General features: G+C 46.9%; 1 protein-coding gene and 4 non-coding genes across 5 annotated transcripts; 3 read left to right on the top strand and 2 right to left on the bottom strand.

Annotated features, from left to right (window-relative positions):
* Positions 1–10,965: 10,965 nt before the first annotated feature.
* On the top strand, positions 10,966–11,084 carry LOC138243492 (5S ribosomal RNA). Its single transcript, XR_011192149.1, has one exon. It is a non-coding gene; the product is annotated as a 5S ribosomal RNA (ribosomal RNA).
* A 624-nt stretch (positions 11,085–11,708) lies between these two features.
* Positions 11,709–11,864, bottom strand: LOC138243526 (U1 spliceosomal RNA). Its single transcript, XR_011192181.1, has one exon. It is a non-coding gene; the product is annotated as a U1 spliceosomal RNA (small nuclear RNA).
* An 8,804-nt stretch (positions 11,865–20,668) lies between these two features.
* LOC138243770 (U7 small nuclear RNA) lies at positions 20,669–20,724 on the top strand. Its single transcript, XR_011192388.1, has one exon. It is a non-coding gene; the product is annotated as a U7 small nuclear RNA (small nuclear RNA).
* Positions 20,725–21,030: 306 nt separating this feature from the next.
* Positions 21,031–21,330, bottom strand: LOC138242850 (histone H4-like). The gene has a single exon (XM_069198429.1). It carries the CDS (start codon positions 21,328–21,330, stop codon positions 21,031–21,033), a length of 300 nt encoding a protein of 99 aa, XP_069054530.1.
* Positions 21,331–22,077: 747 nt separating this feature from the next.
* Positions 22,078–22,166, top strand: trnay-gua (transfer RNA tyrosine (anticodon GUA)). The gene is given in 2 exon segments: positions 22,078–22,114; positions 22,130–22,166. It is a non-coding gene; the product is annotated as a tRNA-Tyr (tRNA).
* The last annotated feature ends 292 nt before the right edge of the window (positions 22,167–22,458 follow it).

Consider the following 22,458-nt stretch of genomic DNA (forward strand, 5'->3'; position numbering starts at 1 on the left):
ATCAAAACATGATTCCAAAAATATTGTGCCAGAGCAAACAAATATGGGTGTTTGGACTGCATTTTCTTCTAAAACATCAAGCCATTTTGTCTTTAAAAACTTAACATGACCAAACAGATGTGTACCTTGGAGCAATACGAATGCAAAAAATATTGCTGCATGAATCTAAATATCTGCCTTAACTGCATTCCATCTTAAATTTCTAAACTCATTTATGTAATCAACTACAAACTTCCCTTTATAAATGCGATAGTGTGTGACAAGTAGAAGCTACATTAATGCTTACAAATAAACAAAATGTAAGTCTTACAAAAGTGCTGATGGAAAGTGAAAGGACGAAGGAATAGAGTGCACTTTGGGAGTTGTCACAGCATTGTTTGAAAAGGCACAAGCAGATAAATTAAGAATACAAAGACCAAAACGAATCAAGGTAAGGCCAATGCTGAGGTCAAATCAATATACAGTAATTATCATTGGGAAAAATCCTGCTGTATTATTGCAACGTGATTGCACTGCCCTTCTTGGTGAAAGAACCATAGGCTGTGGTTTTCAGGAGGAGTGGCCAGTCATCGTCTGCACCAGTAACAGTGTGAAGCTGCTAATGGGTGGTTTTTGTTTTTTTGTTTCTGTTTCAGCTTTTCGCGCATTTCCCACTCTTGTCCAGCTTTGTATTGGAAACTGACTCCTGTCCTGCATATTCCAGATTGTTGTTCTAGCAGTTCTGATCCACACCAGTGGGTTTTATAGAGGTTATCAAAACTAGTCACCCTGGCCTAGACTTTTTCACATATTACTGACAAAATCATGTCAAAAAAACAAGTCTACAACTCATCCGAAATCAATTAGAAATATAAGACTGTTACTTGCATGAGTAGTTAACTGCTTTTGCTATGAAACACTTGAACCCAGGGCATTATCCTCAACAACATGCCTGGGTATCTTGTTCTGCTCTCTCATAGTCTCCTTCTGTGCTCTTTGGTTCACATTTCACTGTTCATTCTGACAATGTCCAGCCAGTGTTTCTATTATTTCATTTTCATTTGCAATTACTGTTCAGAGTGTCTCACCACTTGTTTTTCACTTGGAGGACGGATTTTACAGTGTGTGAATAAAGGTAAAATAAATTGTGATTTTAGGTTTATTTCCCTTGCACAACCTTTTCACAGATCAAACTGTACAGAAGGTATTCTATTTCTTGACATAATAGAAGAGAAAAGGTAAGAGGTCTTTTATCAAGTAAACAATCAGTCTAACAGTTGTTGTTGTGATCTCTGCTAATTGTAATGTTTTGTTTTTTTTCTCAGTTGCACAGCTTGGAAGATTCACAAATCTGAAAGTGCTGAAGCTGTGTGATGAAGTGTTTGACAGTAATGCCAGCTTTCGGTAGGTGGAAAGTAACTTCTAAAAAGCCAGGCACTTCTCACTGAGTTATTGAAGCTTTCATGTGAACAACTCGTCTTATTGACGTTGAGACTGTAACATATTTATGATTTGATCTTAAGTTCTTTGACTTTTTTAATATAGGCGAAAGGATTGTTTGCTCTGCAATTCAGCTCCAATTTCTTTGGGATGTTGGGTTTGATTGTGTTAACCAAAAACCAATTAGCTTGCTCTGTCCATGGGTGGGACGGTGGCTCCCTGGGGTGTATTGCTGGGACATTGGCATTGCCTGTCATTGCATTAGCAGTTCTGGAGCCCTGGGTTTAATTCTGGACCTGGGTTCTGTCTGTGGGGAGTTTGCATGTTCTCTCCGGTTTAGTGTGGGTTTCTTTCAGATGCTCTGGTCTCCTCCCACAGTCCTCCCACAGTGGTAGGTTATATAGGTATGTGCACATCTAGATACACCCAGGGTGTATCTGCCAGGCACGTGTTTCTTGCTGGGATAGATTCCAGCTGCCATGCAGCTATGTACTGGATAACATGGATAGAAAATGGATGGATGAATTTAGTTGACAGAATTATCAGTTTTTTTAAATACATCGCATAGATATTGTATTGTATGTGTGTCTATAAAACATTTAAGTATCTACAGCTGGCATCTATATGTGCCCCGTGATGGAAAACCAAATGATGAAACATTTGACTGTCCATTTGACTTGCTGTAACAGTCTTTGAACACAGGCTAATGCAGAGAAACAGACATGCACAAATACAGGCATAAGGCTCAGAAACAGCACTGTTAGTGCAGGGAAATAAAAAACAAACTCCAAAGTAAAAGCCTAGCTCTTTTTCAGTCCCTCACTATCAGGAGTGGGCAGCTAAGCTAATTGCCATCCTCAAAGAACTGAACAACTCTTAACTCCAGTCTCTCTCTCTCTCTCTCTCTCTCTCTCTCTCTCTCTCTCTCTCTCTCTCTCTCTCTCTCTCTGTGACTGTTCACAAATAAAACATGTGTTTCCCTGAGTCTCTTCATACTAAACACTTCCAGAACCTTGCAGCTCTGTCCTCTGTGTCTTTCTCTTGGTCCCTCAGTTGCACAAAGCCTAACGGAGGATCTGCCGTCTGTCTTCAAATGGCAGAAAGCAAAGCAACTGACTTTTGGAAGCTTGAGCTTTCTTCTTTGTGATCTGACACCTGACCAATAATCTTCCACCAGCAGGTCAAGTGACAGCGGGCAGCAGCTCACACCCCACAGCATTCTGGGAAATGTGCTCCAGACAAGAACCTCAAGCTTGTCTTGACTCACTTCCCTCTTCAATTCAATTCAACTTTATTGTCATTAAACTTACACAGGTGCATAGTATAATGAAAAGTGTTTCTCATTAGTCATTCAGGTGCAGTATATAAATAGGACAGAAGATAAGACAATAGACAGTTACACAATAGCAATAACAGTAACATGTAATAACATAACATAAATAACATGTAATCAAGTAATCAAAACTGTGCACAATTCCGCAAACAGAGAAAATATAACAGGACAAAAACAGTGCAAGGTAATTCTTGGAACAGTGCAAAAAATATTATGGTTAAAAGTAGTATGGTTAATTAATAAATATTAAATATTATTATGCCTGTTACAGTTTTACTGGGGTATCGAGGGAACAGTACAATTTCGACTTACTTGTGTGTGTGGTGGTGTAGGAGTACAGTCGTTGTGGGTACAAGAGGACGTTAGGAGAGATCATAATAAGGTGGAAGGGAGTGGGGGTGTCACCAACTTGACAGCTCTGGGGAAGAAGCTATTTTGGAGTCTAGTTGTGTGCGACTGGAGTGACCGGAACCTTCTGCCAGATGGAATAAACAAGTTATGACTGGGGTGAGTGGGGTCAGACATAATTTTGGTGGCTTTTTTCAGACTCCTGGTGTTGTATATTTCCTGGATGGATGGTAAGGCACTGCCGATGATGTGTTGGGCATTTTTGACCACCCGCTGTAGTGCCTTACGGTCGGATGCGGTGCAGTTGCCGTGCCAGTCTGTGATGCAGGTGGTCAGTATGCTCTCCACCGTACATCTGTAGAAGTTGGTGAGGATCACTGGATGTAGGTGTATTTTCTTCAGCCTTCTCAGGAAGTACAGCCGCTGTTGTGCCTTCTTGATGAGACTGGAGGTGTTCAGTGTCCATGTAAGGTCCTTAGAGATGTGAACGCCTAGGAATTTGAAGTTATTCACCATCTCCACCGCAGACCCATCTATGTAGATGGGGGAGTGAACTTTTCCTTGTCTTCTGAAGTCAACAATCACCTCTTTGGTTTTGCTGATGTTGAGACATAGGTTGTTGGTTCGGCACCAGTCTGTGAGTTGTTTTATCTCCTCCCTGTAGGCAGTCTCATCATTGTCAGTGATCAGGCCCACGACTGTGGTATCGTCAGCATACTTGATGATGGTGTTTGTGCTGAACTTAGCAGTACAGTCGTGGGTGAACAGGGAGTAAAGCAGTGGGCTGAGCACACAGCCTTGAGGGGCACCGGTGTTAAGGGTGAGTATGTTGGAGGTGAGGTTGCCAATCCTGACAGTCTGAGGTCTGCTGGTGAGGAAGTCTAGGATCCAGCTGCAGAGGGTTGTATCTAAACCAAGAGCCCTGAGTTTGGTAGAAAGTTTTATGGGTACGATGGTGTTAAATGCTGAGCTAAAGTCAATGAACAGCATTCTTGTATAGGTGTTCCTTTTATCCAGGTGGGTTAGTGTGGTGTGTAAAGCTATAGAGATTGCATCCTCTGTGGAGCGGTTTGTGTGATAGGCAAACTGGAGAGGATCCAGTGTTTTTGGAATGCTGGCTTTAATGTGCGGAATAAGTAGTTTTTCAAAGCACTTCATTATGATTATCATTATGATAGGCATGTGGGGGCTGCTTTTTTCGGTACTGGCACGATGGTGGTCGCCTTGAAGCAGCTAGGTACAGTGGCCTGGGCCAAGGACATGTTGAAGATGTCAGTACAGACATCAGCTATCTTCCAGGCACATGTTCTGAGTACCAGGCCAGGGATACCATCAGGTCCAGCAGCTTTATGTGTGTTCACTCTACTTAGTGATTTCCACACATCTAGGTTCGATAGTTTGGGGGGTGGGGTGGTAGGGGAGTCAGTGGTCCAGGTGGTTGGTCAGGGTTTTGAGCTTCGAAGCATGCGTAGAAGGTGTTAAGCTTGTTTGGAAGAGAGGGGTCAGTAGCGCTTACAGGGCTTGTTTTGCTCTTGTAGCTTGTGATTGTATTTATGTCTTGCCACATGTGTCGTGGGTTAGTGTTGGTGTTGTAGTGGTGTTCTATCTGGGATTTGTACTGTTTCTTGGCAGATTTTATGCCAGCTCTTAATTCTTTCCTAGCCCCTCTCAGTTCTTCCTCATTACCAGATTTGAAGGCTGCATCACGGGCTTTGAGCAGGGAGCTGATCTCAGTGTTCATCCAAGGTTTTTGATTCGGGAGTTTGCATATCTTTTTAACGCTCACCACATCATCAGCACATTTGCTGATGTAGCTAGTGACTGCTGATGCATACATATCAATATCAGTGTGGGATCCATGGGAGGCTGCATCTTTGAACACACTCCAGTCTGTGCACTCAAAACAGTCCTGAAGCATTGATTCTGCCTCTTTAGTCCATGTTTTTACAGTTATAACTGGAGCGTTGGTGCGTTTGAGAAGTCGTCTGTAGGCTGGGAGTAGGAACAGGCAGATGTGGTCAGATTGTCCAAGAGGGGGTGAGGTACTACTTTGTAAGCACCGGGTACATTAGTATAAACAAGGTCAAGTGTGTTGTTTCCCCTGGTGGGGCAGTCAACGTGTTGGTTATAGCTAGGCAGGACTGATTTCAGATTTCCCTAATTAAAATCACCTGCAATAATAAAAACACCGCCAGGGTGTGTTGATTCTTGTTTACTAATAGCTTTGGACAGCGTTTTGACTGATTCCTTAGCATTGGCGTTAGGAGGTATGTATACAGCAGTAATAATGACCGACGTGAATTCCCTAGGTAGGTAGAAGGGTCGGCATTTTACCATTAAATATTTTAAGTCGAGTGAGCAGTGGATAGCGATTTCTGTAGTATCTCTGCACCATGCTTGGTTGACATAAATACACAGACCTCCTCCTTTATTTTTACCAGAGGCGGCTGTTCTGTCCGATCGGAGAGTTAAAAAATCATCCAGCTAAATGGCGGAGTCCGGTATGTTGTTGTGAAGCCACGTTTCCGTAAACACAAGAGTGCAGCAGTTTTTTATTTCCTGGCAAGTAGTGAGCCTGAGTTTTATTTCGTCCAGTTTGTTGTCTAGGGACCGTACGTTAGCGAGGAACAGGCTGGGTATAGGTGGTCTGTTCCGCTGTTCTTTTAGTCTTATTTGCAGCCCGGCTCTCTTACCGCGTTTCTGTTTGCGCTCGCACCGCTCTTGCACATATTTGTACAGTATGTATAGTAAAGAGACTGAATGTCCTGAAGGGATAGGCCGTCCTGAAAAGAGCTGAGTAAATAAGTGCTGCTAATTATTTGTGTTCTCAGCTTGTGCACTGCAGAAACTTAAAAACCTTGGAGTCTTGCATCTGCCATTTGGAAAAGGCAGCTGAGATGATTATTAAAGCTTGTCAAACTCTGCCATGCTTGAGGTCCATTCTAATGTACTCCTGTTTGAATGATGACAGTCTTGTCACATTTGGTAAGTTGTACAGAGATCCTTTATGTTTAGAAAAGATCTACAACAGAATAAGTGCTTGTTGTGACAAGTCTACTGTATGATTTTCAAATGGTGTAAAAATAAGAACTAAATCAAACCTGTCAGTGCTGGGGCCCTCGGTTCAGTTCCTAAGATGCTATCTGTGTGGCGTTTGTATGTTCTCTCTCTGTTGATGTGGGCTTCCACCCACATGCTGGTAGGTTAATTAGCCCTGCTGTTTGTGAGTGTGTGTCCATCTGCCCTGTAATGGACTGGTGTGCCATCCAGGGTGTATCCTGCCCTACGCCTGTTACTTGCTGGGATAGGCTCCAGCTCGCCTGCGACCCCATGTGAAACAGTACTCTCTACTTTATCATATTTTTTGTTTTCTATGTAATTTTTCAAATACATTGCTTAGGATACATTCTATGTCTGTTTATAAAACATTCAAAAGATCTAAATAAAGTGAGTGCTTTTAAGTATTTTAATCAGGCATAGGAAATCATAAAATAGAGCTTTTTCTAATTTTTGATAAGCTGCATGACAGAATTGTTATCCTATTAATTTAGGACTGTGTTGTAATAAAACAGTAGTTCTATTTCTAACAATAGTGCATTTTATTTTTCAATCCAATTTATGTTTTTTCTATTAGAAATATCTAAAAAGTTAGTAGTATTAGTATTCTCAAAAATAATATTGTTTAAACCTATCTATCAGGAAAACATTATCTTGGTTGATACTACTGTTTTGAAATGTTCCTGGAAATGACATTAAAATGAATTAAAATGCTTGATTAGCTGTCCAGAGCAAGCTGTGGTATGTGAAAAGACACATTCCTCATGCAAGAAATTGTATATGGCTAATAAAGTGATCTTATCTTATCTTATTCCATGTAATAAATAAATATAAATATTTTTTTAGCAAAGGCAACCTAAAATGGCCATTTCCTTGGACTTCATAAACTCATTATAGATCACAGCATCAACACCACAGAAAGAGGTTGGCAGGAATTGTTCCACTGTCTGGGGTGCCTGAGTAACCTGGTGAAGGCGGACATCTCCAGACCCGTGTCTCATCTGCTGAAACCTTCTTCCCGCCTGGTCGTCACCTGTGTAAGGGCCATCGCGTGGCTCCCTAGAATCCAGCATGTTCTTCTGCAGGGCTGGCTGCTGGACGAAATGGACTGGAAGCTGTTCGAAGACATGAAGAAGAGGCATCCTCAGTCACGACACATTAGTTTGACCTACAAGATCCACGTTCAGCGAAAGATTGTAGAAAGCGTTTGAACTTTAGTTGGCAACACATACCACAACTTAAACAACAGAAATCAATCCCCGTTCGACCATTGCTTTCAGACGCTGTTGGCACCCGGTGAAGTACAGGTGTACTTGAAATGAAATGAGATGTGTACTTGTACTAATTAACTGCTGTCTCTGTGTTTTTCTATTATTGGAAAAGAAGACTGCAAAACCTGAGACCTCTAAATATATTAATATCAATTATATTTACATTTCCCTGTGCAAGGTCTGAAACAACCCCTTAAGCCTTGCAATCTTACACTGTTCTTGGATCCTATGTAGAAATAGAAAGGCCAGAAGGGTCATGATCTGTTTTGTAACCAAATGTATTCTGTAAAAGGATGTGATGAACTGTCTCCGGTCATCCGTCCTGCTCTCCTAATATGGACTAGCTGTAGATTGCTGTAATATCTCTCACTATGCTGTTGTTACCGAGGGAGCTTGGTAAAGTCCCTGATTATCTCCAGGTGGCAGAAGAAATAAAGCTGCAGACTGTTGTTCGCTATAATCTGGTATCCCATGACACCAGTTAACTGAGGCTCACGCAAGCACATCACCAGTTGGGTCACCTGTCATTCCAGCATCCCAATGACTGGAGTTACTTGTGGGAATAGGTACTGGCCAGAAGGAGCCCCAATTGGAAATGGCTTCATCCAGCGGTTGAATGAATATTTAAGTGCTTGTGAAGGGTGGGGTCTTTATTAACAGCCGCTCATCTCTGATATCCACAAAATGTGTCCTCTCAGACATTTCCAAAGGTGTGTGTCCAATGTTTTACACTGGGCCATGGAAATGTCAGGGAATGACGATGCCTAAATAAAGGAATGTCTTTTATTTTGTAACCGATTGCACCGCCTAGCAGTTTGAAAGGGTGCCAGGACTCTACACTTGTGTTTCTCTGGGGAAAGCAGGGAGATTGGGGATTTGGGGGTACAGAGAATTAAGTTGTGGTGGGAAATGTAAGGGTACGTTCAAGAAAATAATCTTCTACGTCTTTTTAAAAGTGATTATTCATGATAGTTCTTAGGAACACTGCCCCTTCTCTGTCCTGTGGCTGTGGTCCAGTAATATACAGCCAGAGTGCTGATAGTCTTGCAGGCGGAAGAGGAGGCTCATCCTGTTGATATCAAGGCGGTGTAGGACTGCACAAGTCATAGTGACTGTGCAGCTCCAACTGGACTGGTCCGCAGAGCAAGTGAGAGGCGAGCAACACGCTGTTTTGAATTTCCTATGACTCATTCCCAAGGTCAGAGGAGTAGCACTGAGCTGAAATTACCTGAAAAGATCTGTTACAGAAGTCTCTGAAGTTTATCTTTTTAGAGCTGCAAATACAATTAATTTGCAAATATAATTTCTGTTTTACTTATAAGTCAAAAATGCTACACAGGAGAGACCTCTGTAACTACAGTGAACTAAAATGACCTGAAACAGTCTGCTCCTCTGACTTTGTGAGTGAGTGAGGGAAGTGAGACTGTTCAGAACTGTCTTAAATAATGACTTTTAAAAAGAGGACATGTCCTTACACTGGCCTACAAACGTTATGCTCGGAATCCCCAAATCCTATCCCTTTTCACTCTCAAAAGTGTACCATCCCAATTAAAATTTCAACAAATCTATTAAATTAACAGTCAGAGGGGCCAGATCACATTTAAGACATACACTGAATTTAAATATGTATTTAATTTTTGTTCTCGTTGCTCCCCAGGAATTCTGAAAACTCACTATTGCATAGTAAGGCTCTACATCTGTTAGCTTAAAGATCGAATCTTATAGACATTAAAATACACTGTTAAATTGCACTGATTAATAAACATGAATTAATTAAACTTCATTGTGTATATTTCTGGTGTGTCTTTAAAGCAATTTTAGGGAAATATTACAATAAAATTCAAGCGACTGATGCAAGTTCATTTCTGACTGAGGATATTATTTCCACTATATTCAGGAACGTTCTAATATCATCTGGTGTTCTGCTTAGTCAACTACTGCACCAACGACTACAGGGTGGCAGCTGTTACAAATGAGGGACCTCTCACATCCTCATCATCAGAAAGTCGCGAGTTTCGGGGCAGGGCCACTTCCTCTCCTGCTCTTTTCAGACACTTGCGGCAACTGTTCGTTCATGACCACGTCTGGAATGCGTGACCTTTACACAGGGGAGAGGCAAAGCCGCATCCCTTTCCTAAAGAACATTCACACTCAGAAATAAGTCAAGAAATTTGCCATTACTTTCGCTCGCGCTGCTGTCAACCTGCCCATGTTGCCAAATAAAGATTTACTCGGCGTCAACATGACAGAACAGCGATCACTTGAAAACACTGTTCCACACTCCGTAAGCAAGAACTTCAGTGTTTGCAGTCACCCGATATGCTGATAGTCAAAGGAGTGTAAAACACGAAGCGTCAAAAGACAAGATGAGTTGATGGAAAGAGCGTTGAATTGATGAGCACAAAAGTTCAGCTCATACAATAGGCAACGAAGGTCCCAGTGTCGTCATCGCACTTGAAAGGACTGCCTTGCAGACCAAGGGCAGTGGGCGGTGCCCTGTAAGAGGGGCAAAGGTGGTAAGACATGAAGCAGAGAAGCATGAAGCGAGGGGTAGAGTGCTCGCTTAGCATGCGAAAGGTAGTGGGATCGATGCCCGCATCCTCCAGGTCTGAGATTGGAGCTCTGAAAGCCAGGTGTTCTCCTTCAGCGTCTGTGACTTCTGACAGGTGCTCTTCCTATGCGGAGAAAATGTCCTTCAGTTGTCAAGCGTTGAAGGGCCACGCCTCCTTCCCAACCTCAGTCTGTTGCTGCTGCTCCTGCAAGAGGTGTGACTGGGACCAGTAGGGAGCGCTCACCCTGCAGTCTGTGTGGCTTTCTTATGCCCCAGCATCCTGATGGCGACACTCTGCTGCACAAACAGGCGCCGTCCTTCGGGGGAGGCATAAAACCGAGGTCCCGACCCTCCTTGGTCATTAAGAAATCCCAGGGCATCTCTCAAAAAGAGACGCCGGGGGTGTCACTCTGGTGTTAGTGTTCCCCTTTACCAATCAGTCGGGGTCGCCTCCTAATACCCGTCTCATATGTAACAATCAATGACGAGGTCCCCCTGTCCCGCGATATTGTACTTGTCTCCTGGCAGCTGGCTGGCGCCGTGAGATTTAGTACTCGCGCGGTCCCCCGCCCCCCACAAAGTGTGCGCTCCAGGTTCCCTCTCAGGTTTCTGCAAGACAGCGGAAAGGCAGGGAGAAGAAGCCTCTTGCTCTGACGCCGCGCACCCGGCCGACGTGTTGGACTGGTGCACTTTATGTGCTGAAATAAACACGCGACAGCCCAGAAATGTTTTGAGTGCGGTGCACTGGAGGTTTTTGTCTTGTGAAGACTTGCCTTGCGCTCCTCCGAGCAGTTTGTTTGTTCTCCTCCAGTGCGGGACAAGCCAACACAAGGGAGCACATTCGCCAACATCCAGGTACGCAATGCGATTTGGAAAGAGGCTCCTTTCCAAAGAGTTGCACACGAAGGATCCTTCAGTCCCGCTCGGGGGGCACGGAGCCCCAGCCACACACAGCTTCAAGTAACGAGTCAGGCGCCATGGCTTTTGCTTGTGGCCACACCACCCTGAATGTGCACGATCTCGTCTGATCTCGAAAGCTAAGCAGGGTTGGGCCTGGTTAGTACTTGGATGGGAGACCGCCTGGGAATACCAGGTGCTGCAAGCTTTTGCTCTCTCGGCCAGCAGGGGTCGCCGTTGGTACCGTAGGCTTTGGGAGGAAAACCTGGAGGATGGAAAGGTGAGCTATAGCCTCATCTCTAGAGATGTTTTGTTGCTATGGCATGTGTGTGACCCATATAAAAAGAAAAACAGTTTGTAAAACGAATATCGAAGCTGCCTCTAAATCTGCAAATGAAGATGAGTCGATAAACCACTTGTTTTTCGTATAACTATACATATATTCATTTATTACTGATTTCATTCATTGAGCACGGATACAATAGAGGTACAGCCATTCACTGTTTGACATGTCTGCACTGGTACAGAACCTAGCAATCAGAAAACGGGTGATACTGTCTTGAGAATTAGCATACAGTACCGAGGCCCCCATGACCAAATAAAGGCTAACCTCAATAATCAGCCTAAATAATGCAGACTACAGCAAAACGACTGACTTTGAAAAGGGAATGAATGTCCGGAAGGAGTAGTGTAACCAGCTTGAAATGCTTCTCCGGACCTCTAACTAAAAGAAACCGGGAACCAGCAGTGGCATCGCCTCCTTTCGAACTGGGATCCTATCACAGCTCGTGGTGTCGTAACTCTTCCGTATCTGATATTGGACCAAGCACATCAGGGGAGAGCGCGAACGCAGTCCCCCACTACCAGAAATTATTGTCGAGATTCCCACATTTGGGGAATTCGCAGGGGTCAGCACAGCTGGAGTCCAATGGCCGAGCCTCGGTGAACCTCCTTCTTGATCAAGGTATCTCCCCTGCCAGGTAAGTATGAGCTGTACAAGCCCCTACAAGCGGCCAGCACCCACAGCACAAAGCGCGCAGCCTAGGCCAGCTCCTCGCCCCGCACACCACCGCCTCCTGCTGGGCCCACTCTTTCGCACACTCACACGCCACACTAACACTCAAAAGGGTGGGCACAACGAGAAAACGAGCGCGCCGTTTCCTACACATCTGCAGTCGCCAATGTGCATTCGCAGCATGTCCCGGGACGCAATTCGGCCTCATTTGCATAACACCAGACCGGCAGATTGCCACGCAAGCTCGCGTCGTGCGCCTGCCACACACCGAACAAACACAGGAGCCTTTTCAGCAATTTCCAAAAAACGGGCCTGCTCACCTGCCCACAAGGCTCCGTCTCTTACCCGCTCTCCAGAGCCTGCTGCCTTCTGTGCTGTTCTCTCGGCACCGCTGCAGAGCACACAACTCCTGCAGCGTGGGGAGAAAGTTTCCACGCTCCACCGCAGGGAAGGTAATAGTTCTCTCGGGTGATGAACAGGGCCAGGCTACCTGCTGCCTTGACTGGGACCTCGATGCCTTTGAACAGCCCCATGTTCCTCACTCTCCACAGGGCGTCTTTCCCACTGTTCACCACGGCCCAGATCCTGTCAAACACGTCAGGAGGAAGTTTGACAGGAGAGATGCCGTATATGACGAAAGCAGCGGTCAGGGTAAATTGTAGCGAGAGAGCTTGCAACCAATCTTCAAACTGTGCCCAGAAGGACTTAGCAAAAAAGCAGGACCACAGGAGATGGGTCACAGTCTCCTCCTCGCCGCAGCCCACCCTAACGCAGCGAGGGCTGGGGGTGAGGCCCCTACGGTACAAGAAAGTTTTGGGCTGATGTTAAAATGCCCAGAGGGGTCTGCCTATTCTTCTGCGGTGCAACGAAATCTTCCAGTTTTTGGACGCTGACATCTCAGAGGGGAATATGGCCAATTGGGTGAGATCTTAGAAAACTTTTAACTGTCCCATAAATTGCAGGGCATGTGTCAGAGAGTGGGACATCCAGCTTGGGTCTGACACCCCACACTCTGAACACCTCCCTACCTACCCAGAGCCTGGAAAAATAAGTCCAGGTACGCGCTTCAGGTGCTGTTGCAAAGCCTCTCAGCACAAAGGCCAGGAAAATGCACAGCAGCTTCGTAGCAATATCTGGGACAGACTTCCCCCCTGAGAGTAGTGGCCTGTACATTATTTCCCTTCTGAGTCTTTCCTGCTTCCCACCCCATTGAAAATGAAACATCCATCTCCTCAGCACCGCCGCAACACGGTGTGGGATTGGGAAGGTACTGTAGAAGCCAGAAAATTCAAGATAGGCAAGAGCTGGGCTTTGATGACCAGCACCTTCCCTGTCATGGTGAGGTCTCGGTCCTTCCATTGCATCAGTTTTTTGTTTAAGATTGGCAATTTGTTCTGCCAATTAACTGTTGCCATCTCTTCTCCAAAATACACCCCCAGGACCTTAATTCTCTTCTCTTGCAGCCTGAGATCATGCCCTTCTTTTGGCTCCCTCCAGTTCTGATAAAAAATCTACAATTTTTGCAGAGGAAGCCAAAGAGAAACGATCACAGCACTGCAGAGCTCTGCTAATTGAGACATTGTCAGAGAGGAGCAGGGTGACGTCATCCATTTATAGAGATGTCTTTACCTCTCCCCCCCCACTTCCAGGCACTGGTATCCCATTAATGGCCTGATCCTGGCGCAAGGCACAGGCTAAGGGCTCCATAGCCAAAACAAATAAAAAGGGGGATAATGGGCAGCCCTGCCTCACCCCTGAACAGACTTCAAAGGGGCGTGATCTATTGCCATTAACCATTACTCTGCTGTTGCTACCTGTGTACAGCAGGTTAATCCACTTTCTCATGATGGGGCCAAACTTCATGTGCTCAAGTACCGATGTTAAGTACTGCCGGTTTAGGCGGTCAAAGGCCTTTTCTAGGTCTACACCTAAAATGCACAGAGGGAGGGAGCGGTCCTCTGAGTACAGACAGACATCCCTCAACAAGGCCAGGTTGTCGCTCATCAGGCGTCCTGCTATCCCACAAGTCTGTTCTTTCCCTACCAGTGAGGTCACTACATTTTGTAGGCACAGGAAAAGGGCTTTGGACAGGATCTTAGTGTCCACGCCTGACAGGCTGAGGGGTCTCCAGTTCTTTTTGTCATTCTTTGCTCCTTTCTTAAACAAGAGAGAGATAGTGCCTTCTCTTAAGGAGTCAGGCAGCAATTCTGTCTTATAGCTTTCCTCGAAAAGGAGCATTAGTGGATCCTGAAGCAGATCCCAAAAGGTGCAATAAAATTCCTTAGGGAGCCCGTCAGCACCCGGAATTTTCCCCTTCTGTAAGCTCTCCATAGCCTGTCTCAGCTCTTCTACTGTCAAATCCCTCTCAAGTACTTCCCTATCTTCTTCACTCAAAACGTTTTCTAGCTTTGAGGTAAAAAAATGAATTTCTTCATCCTTTACCTCTGTACAGTCTTGAGTAGAAGGCCTCGATGCAGGAGAGGATAGCACTCGGCTCTGTTCTCTCTCTTCCCTCCTCATCAACTACAATTTCCATGACAGACTTGGAGCCTACCACTTTCCTGAAAAAGAAGCGAGTACACTTCTCATTTTCTTCCAAGAACTGCACTCTTAACAGCACTCCTCAACTACTTTCTTCCGCTATGCTCCGGATGTCCTTTTTTAAAAGGGTGATATCCTCGAGCACATCGAAGCCACTGTGCAGCATCGTGTACAGACGCTGCAGCTGCCTCTGTTTCCTGGCTAGCACTCCTCTCCGTCTGGCAGCAGCCTTCCTTCCCTCAGCCATGAAAAAGGCCTTTGTCCTCACCTTCACCTCCTCCCACCACTCTCCTACTGACCCGTACAGACACTGCAAGGACAGCCACTGTGATAGTTTCTCCTTGTAGCGGGATACTACCCCCTCGTTCTCAAGCAGCTTTGTGTTGAGTTTCCAGAGGCCTGGGCCAAAGACAGTCCCGCCCTGGAGTTCCACTCTACACCCTAAAGCTTGGTGATCTGAGAAGAAGTCAGGCTGAAGAGTGACCCCAACAACTTTCACTCTCTCTGAGACAAAGCAATAGTCAATTCTGGAGCTGCTATTCCTCCCTGACCATGTATATCCTGCTGTTGTGGGATATATACATCTATATGTGTCTGAGAGTTTAAAGTCTTGAACTAAGTTTTGCAGGGCCAGTGAGCTGGAATCCAATTTTATCCGCCTTTTGGCTAAGATCAAGTTCAAGTGGCATGCCCGCAGTTCCTGTCTTTCCAAAGTTCTAGAAGGCGATCGAAGATCCTGAAGAGTGCTTGAGCTGGTATCGCCCTAGGTTGAGCCTAGGGGGTTAAGGCCAAGCAGCAGCTGAGCTGGGTGGGATCCGGCAGTAACGTTCTCTCTCTCTGCTCTCTTCTCTCCCCTCCCCCTTTCTCCGCCTCCTTGGCCTCTTGGCTGGGAGTAGGTACTCGTGGCCTGCCCGCAGTGCTTGCTTTCTTCCTCGAGACTCGGAAGCGCTATCCGCTCCCTCTCTCTCTCTCTGCCTCCTTGGCCTCTTGGCGGGGAGTAGGTACTCGTGGCCTGCCTGCAGTTCTTACTTTCTTCCTCGAGACTCGGAAGCACTATCCGCTCCCTCTCTCTCTCTCCTCCTGCGCCTGCATCTAGCTGGGCTTTGCCCACAAGGACAAAGGCCAGAGCTCCCTCGCTGCTCCTTTAGCAGCGAAACCCTCCTCTCCACAGGACCTTGCTCTCTCTCTTTCTCTCCTTTTTTCTTTTTTCTCCTTTGCAGATGGCAGACAAGAAGACACTGATCCGGTTCCACTGGACCAAGAAAACAGAGATGATGCCAACTGCGAAATCCTTTTTCATTACCTTCCTAAGAGGGATCCAGCAGTTGGTGGCCGGAGATCTCTACTGCCTGCAAGACAACAAGGCAGAGAGATACATGGAGGCCTACATGGCCACGGACGCCTCATATGAAAAGGCAACGAAAATGATCAGAGAAAAAGGTAAGCACCCCGGTTTCTCTGATTTCAGGCCGGAGCCTATGAGGAAGACAAACCAGGGGACCATCACAGTCCTCACATACAACCCCTACGAACCAATGGAACTGGTAACAGCGTACCTAGGGAGGTATGTAACTGTGGTGGGCAAACTGACGGAGATCAGGGACAGTTGCGGCGTCTGGTACAGCAAACGCCAGTACCGAGTCCTCCTGAAAGAGGACCCAGAGGGCGTCGACGGTTTCCAGCACCCCCCGGCCGGCTTCAACATCGGAGCCGACAGGGGGTACCTTTACTACCCCAGGATGCCACAAGGAGAACACGTGTGACATCGTCACATGTCACAACTGTAACAAAGAGGGGTACCTGGCAAAAACCTGCCGGGCAGCCAAAAAGTGCAATGGATGCGGCGCCGAGGGACACCTCCTTCACCAATGCAAGGTAAGCAAACCTTCGTTTGCGCAGGTGGTGAAAGCCGGCCGGCAGAAACCGGTCTCAAGACAAAGGGAGAGAGGTGAGAACAAAGAACCTGCGCCTCCCCCGCAGTGAACCGTAACTGCCGAGGCCACACCCCCAACCGCACCAGTGCCACAAGATGGCTGCCAAGACGACGGACAAAATGGCCGACCGGAGAAAGGGCCCTAATAACTCCCAGCAAGAAGGGAAAGAGAAAGCGGGAGAAGAGATGCAGGGCAGATCCACCTTCGGAAGGACAAAAGAAAAGAGTGGTAAGGGAGAACCGTTTCCTCGTCCTAGAGGAAACGGAACTTTCTTCCCCCGAGGCCCAGGAACAACCGGAGGAGGCAGCCCAGGAAATGGAAACCCTCCCCCCCCGAGGCCCAAAGACGACAGGAAGTGACAGCCCAGGAAACAGAACCCCCCTCCCCCGAGTCCCACGGACAACAGGAGGAGGCAGCCAAGGAAGAGGTAACCCCCTCCCCCGAGGCCCAGGGACAACAGGAAGAGGCAGCCCAGGAAGTCAGAACCCCCTCCCCCGAGGCCCATGAACAACACAAAGAGGCAGCCCAGGAAGTGGAGCCCCCTCTCCCCCAAGGCCCAGGAGCAACTGGAGGTCCCCGAAACTCCTGGAGAAAGGGAAGAAAAAAGCCTTCCCGAAGCGGTGGTGGAGAGTATCCTCAAGGAAGACGAGGATTACTTTGAAGCCGCCCTGGAGCCGGGACTGATGGTAGGGCTGGACCTGTCCAGCATGTTTACCTTTCAGTCCCCAGCGAGACCTGGAGGGAGCCCAGCATATTCCCCCCAGGACCCGAACGAGAGGAGTTACATCTAGGCTAAACAGTGCCCAGATGTAGACTCCCAAGTTTTCTACTGTAAGCACAAAGAGAGGAGGTTCAACTTTCACTTGTTTAATCATGATTGTGAAACTTACCTTTCTAACAACTAACGTGAGAGGGCTAATAGACCCGTTGAAAAGACTTTCATGATCTGGCCTCAAAGTCTTTCTCAGTTTGTTTCTTACAGGAGGTCCACCTGAAGGATGAAAGCGACAAGCTGACATTCACCAGGGAATGGACGAAGGGAGAATCATGCTGGAGCGTAGGAGGGGTCCACTCTTCCGGAGTGGGAATCCTCCTCGGAAACCCAGAGATGACGCTGGTTTCCTCCTTCTCGGTGGTGAGGGGCCGGATCCTGGTCGCACACATCGACTGGAGGGGGCAGAAGTTGAGAGCAATTAACGTCTATCCTCCAACAGAACCCTCTATCCTGAAGGAAGTGTTTGCTGACCTGGTCTGCTGCTGCACCACCAACAGACAGGTGGTGCTTGGCGGGGACTTCAATGTCGAACCGGGAGAAGGGGAGCGACGCTAGCTCAGCAGAGCTGGAGTCGCTACTCAAGCAGTTCTCCCTGGTAGACGGTTTCAGACGGTGCCGCCCTAACGACGCCGGAACGACATGGAAAAACTCCCGGGGAGTGTGCAGCCACCTGGACTACATCTTTCTGCACACAACCTCCTCCCTGGAGTCGGCGACGGTGTCCCCGTAGTGGTATTCCAACCACGAGCGCTTGACGGTGGTGGCTAACACCAGCCTGCCGGCATTCGGTCGTGGGTACTGGAAGCTGAACCGGGAGATACTGGAGGAAGACGACTTCAAGACACTGTTCCGTAAAGACTACGCGAGCTGGGTCGATCTGAGAGACGGCTACAGCTCCATGGTGGAATGGTGGGAGTCGGTGAAAGACAGAACCCGAACCCTGGCGCAGACGTACTGCAGACGGAAGGCGGCCAGGGAGAGGAAGGAAGCTGCACGACTCCAGAGACAACTAGAGGAGGAGTACAGCTCGGCTAACGGGGGAGGAGCCTTCAATTCAGCCCGGGCACGGGACCTGAAGGAGAGGCTCCGCAAACTCAATCAGGTCCGAGGAGCCCAGAAAAAGAGGGGAGATGGAGAGGAAGTGCTGGACGAGAGCGACAAGGTAGAAGCGGTCACCGCTTTCTACACGGAGCTCTTTTCAGAAAAGCAGACGGAGGTGGAGGCAGGCGATGATTTCTGGAGGAGCTGAAGGCACGAGTACCGGAGGAGGTGAGGGAGGACTTGGAGGGTCTGATCGCGGCCGAGGAGCTGAAGGCGGTGCTCTTGTCCATGGAGAATGGCAAGGTGCCAGGGCCGGACGGACTCCCCAAGGAATTCTACACCTGCTTCTGGGACACCCTGGCGGCAGATCTGGTGGAAGTGGCGCAGGAGATCTTCCGCCGGGGGAAACGGAGACACCATGAGGGAGGGCATCATCTCCCTGCTCTTCAAGAGCCCTTAGCAGAGACGGTGAGACGGGACCTTGGAGATACCAGGAGGCGCGGGGGAAACCCTGAAGATCTCCCAGTACGCCGATGACACGACGCTGTTCCTGAGGTCGGACAGGGGGTTGAGGAGGGCCCTGCAGGTCATGGAGCAATACTCCAGAGCCTCGGGGTCGAAACTCAACCGCTGAAAGAGCAAACTGAAGTTATTCGGGCCCTGGAAGCACAGGACGACGGCGCCGGAGGGTCTCGAGCTCTGCACGGAGCCCCTCAAAATACTGGGGGTTTCCTTCCAGAGCCAGGACAACGTGACCAACAACTGGACCAAGAGGATCGCCAAGGTGAATGCGAAGCTGGGTCTGTGGAAAACGCGGTCGCTGTCCTACACAGGGAAAGTGATGGTGTTGAAAGCAGACATCCTGCCGGCTTTGGTTTACCTGGCGGTGGTGTACACGCTGCCAGCCAGACTCAGACGAGCACTGCAAGGGATGATCTTTGGCTTCGTCTGGGGCGGCAAGTACGAGTACATCACGAGAAACCGGATGTGTCAGCCGGTCGAGGAAGGGGGTCGAGATGTCCCACATTTCCCCCTGAAACTCAACTGCATCGTCTACTGCAAGCTCTGTCGGGCGCTGCGGGAGCCCATCGGCCACAAGTACCAGTACTTTGTCAGGCTGTGGCTCTCCGTCCCAATGAGGCACTTGGTCCAGTGGTCAAACACTGGGCCCAAGGCAGAGATGCGACCGGAGTTCTACACCCACGCTGTCAAGTGGAGCAGGAGGTACGAGGCCACGAGACAGCCAGAGCTCTGCACCAACCACAGAGCCCTGTACAAAGAGGTGAGGGGGCATTTGGTCGCTGACGAAAGGCTGCAGGTTCCCAGACAAGTCTGGGAAAGGACACAGCCCAAAGAACTTGACAACCAACTGAAGGACCTCAACTGGATGGCTGTACACAAGAGACTGGCTACCAGAAAGGTCCTCTACAGACACTCGATCTCCAGGAATCCGCATTGCCCCCGGTACACGTGTTTTGTCGAGGAGACTCAGGAACACGTGTTCTGGAGCTGCCCCTTCGCCAAGGCGGTGTGGGGCAGAATGGACAACATTATGCAACTCCTGGGAACGGGTGCGGTGCTCAGTTACCAGTACATTCTGCTGGGGGCTGGCACCCACTGGACTGGACAAGGGGACACAGGACCTGCGGGGGCTTCTGTTGTCCCTCACAAAACAAGGACTGTGGAAGGCGAGGAACACTCTCATCCGGCACAACATAAAGTGGGGGGCGAAGGAGATGCAGGAGAGGATCCTGGTGGACCTCAGGAGGAGGATGAAGCGCCACGTCGCCAAATGGGGTTTCCCCACGGCGAGGGAGCACTGGAAAGGACTTTGGGCCCTATACAGGGATTAAAGGACAATAGCGAGTGGTAGGTTTGGAGGGACTCTCTTAATTACACAAATCCACCCCCACTTGCAAAGATTGATAACGGACAATCAATCTCCGTTCCGCCGTTGTTTTTTATTACATGGAGTGTTAATATGTGTGAGATGTTCCTTTTGAGATGTTTTTTTTGCAGAATAAAGTATATTTTGTAGAACAAAAAAAATCTTATGACAAGGTTTACAAGTTATCTGTTGAACTACATTCTCATAGGTGTGGTCACATTCCAGGTCATTTGTTTACGTTTTTTGTTTCTGGAGCAACTGTTAGATGAAATGTGCTAATATGTAACCTAACTCCAGTGTGAATAACTAGAAGAGGGGAGCAGCTCCATTCCAGACCAAGGGAGCTTTGAGATTGGCTGGCCAGATCTCTCATTTGCATATCTGATTTGGAAATATAACACTAAACCCCTTCTTGCATGGATTTAACTTGCACCCAAGAGTCCCCTACTGTGTATTGCTACTTATTTTTTTATGATAAGTGGTGATTACCAGTTGACAGGTTTTATTTGTTGAATTATAAATGGTTTTGTATTATCATCCTGAATTACATGTACTCAAGGTTTGGTAGGGAATGTGTTTTCATTTCATTTACCAAATTGAATTTTTGCTCTTTTAGTATTTGTCTAGAAGGCTTTCTGAAGTCAGGAAGCCCATTTATTTGGTGAAAAAAGATTCTGTATTAATATTAATATTGCTCATACAACATAAATAGGGTCTTTTATGAATAAAAAGATCTTGCACTTGGGAATCTTGATAAAGCTGTGTGCTTCCATACACTCGAGCAGTTTTGATTCCTAATATTTGACCTTAGGTGTGGGAACGGGTCTTTTTTGCAATTTGATTTCCAATTGATCAGCACAGTATAGAAAATAGACCCATAAAGCAACCTCAGCAGTGACAAATGTCACTGGGTCACTTGGGTTTATACGTCGGGGTCCGGTAGTGAAGCTCCGCTCCTGTTTAGCCTCCGAAGCCGTACAGGGTGCGGCCCTGGCGCTTCAGCGCGTACACCACGTCCATGGCGGTGACGGTCTTCCTCTTGGCATGCTCGGTGTAGGTGATGACGTTCTCCAGGAACACCTTCAGCACCCCGCGGGTCTCCTCGTAGATCAGCCCAGAGATACGCTTCACTCCCCCACGGCGAGCCAGGTGGCGGATGGCGGGCTTGGTGATTCCCTGGATGTTGTCACGGAGAACCTTTAGGTGACGCTTAGCGCCTCCTTTCCCGAGTCCCTTTCTGCCTTTGCCTCTTCCAGACATCTTCTAGTTATCAGCTGTGAACACGACACACACTGCTCATCTTTGATGTATGATAGACATCTTTCTTTGATGTCTATTATACATCAAAGAAAGATTTTTATAGGTGTAGAAACTAGTAAATAAAGCCAATGATTTGTTTTAGAAATGTATTCTTAAAATATACAATTATTCACACCTGAACAATATGTAGTTCAAATTATACATTATATACAATATTGTATTCAAATATCTAATCATCATAAAAAACACAACTAGTAAACTCCAGTTACAAATTCTAGTAACATGGCAATATATATAGTAATGACAAACACAAACTAATTACATGAACACACTAATATTTAACTCAAAACCACATTTCGATTCAAATATAAATTTTTAAAATTTACAACTTCTTTATTTCCACGAAAATATTATTAATGTAGCACAAACGCTACTTTCTAATAAAGACCGAAAGAAACTGTTTGTTTTGTGTCTCATGGTGATCCTCCTCTCGATACTAATGAAATGTTTATGATCCCTCGAGAAATAAAAGGAGTCAATTTCTGCCTGGAATGATTGATGCCCCATCAAACATTTTGTAATATCCATGGAAGTTTATACAGTAGAATCCTGGTTCGTGGCTTAAATTCAAGGTTAACAAGACTAAGGAAACGAGTTGGAAACTTGATGTCGAAGTGGGATTTAAATCACCCATTTCACATTTTACTTCATTGGGCAGTATGTGCCAGAGAGCAATACTGCAGCATCTCTTCGATAGCTCAGTTGGTAGAGTGGAGGACTGTAGTGGAATCAGCAGTGAATCCTTAGGTCGCTGGTTCGATTCTGGCTCGAAGGAAGGTGCTTTTTGTGTACTTTAATCAAAGAGTTAAAAAAAGCTAATCTGTTTTATTCAGACATTGATCAAAAGCTCAATAAACGACGAAGCAAAGGTTCCTGTTCCGAATGCAGCCCACGTCTGATTGTCTTGTTTTGGCCAAGATCTGATCTTTGAATTAAGGGACTACACTGTCTGCTTTGTAATTCAAAAATACATACAAATGTCAAGTTTTTTGTAGATATAAAGGTGTTCTCTGTTTTCAAAGGATAGTTACTTAATTGGTATAATGATTTGGTATTGATTTGGTATCG

Source organism: Lepisosteus oculatus, chromosome 14 (genome assembly GCF_040954835.1).
Source record: "Lepisosteus oculatus isolate fLepOcu1 chromosome 14, fLepOcu1.hap2, whole genome shotgun sequence".
NCBI classification, from domain to species: Eukaryota; Metazoa; Chordata; class Actinopteri; order Semionotiformes; family Lepisosteidae; genus Lepisosteus; species Lepisosteus oculatus.

Coding starts and splice junctions, on each gene's coding strand:
- LOC138242850 (XM_069198429.1), bottom strand. CDS start 21,330: ATGTCTGGAAGAGGCAAAGGCAGAAAGGGACTCGGGAAAGGAGGCGCT.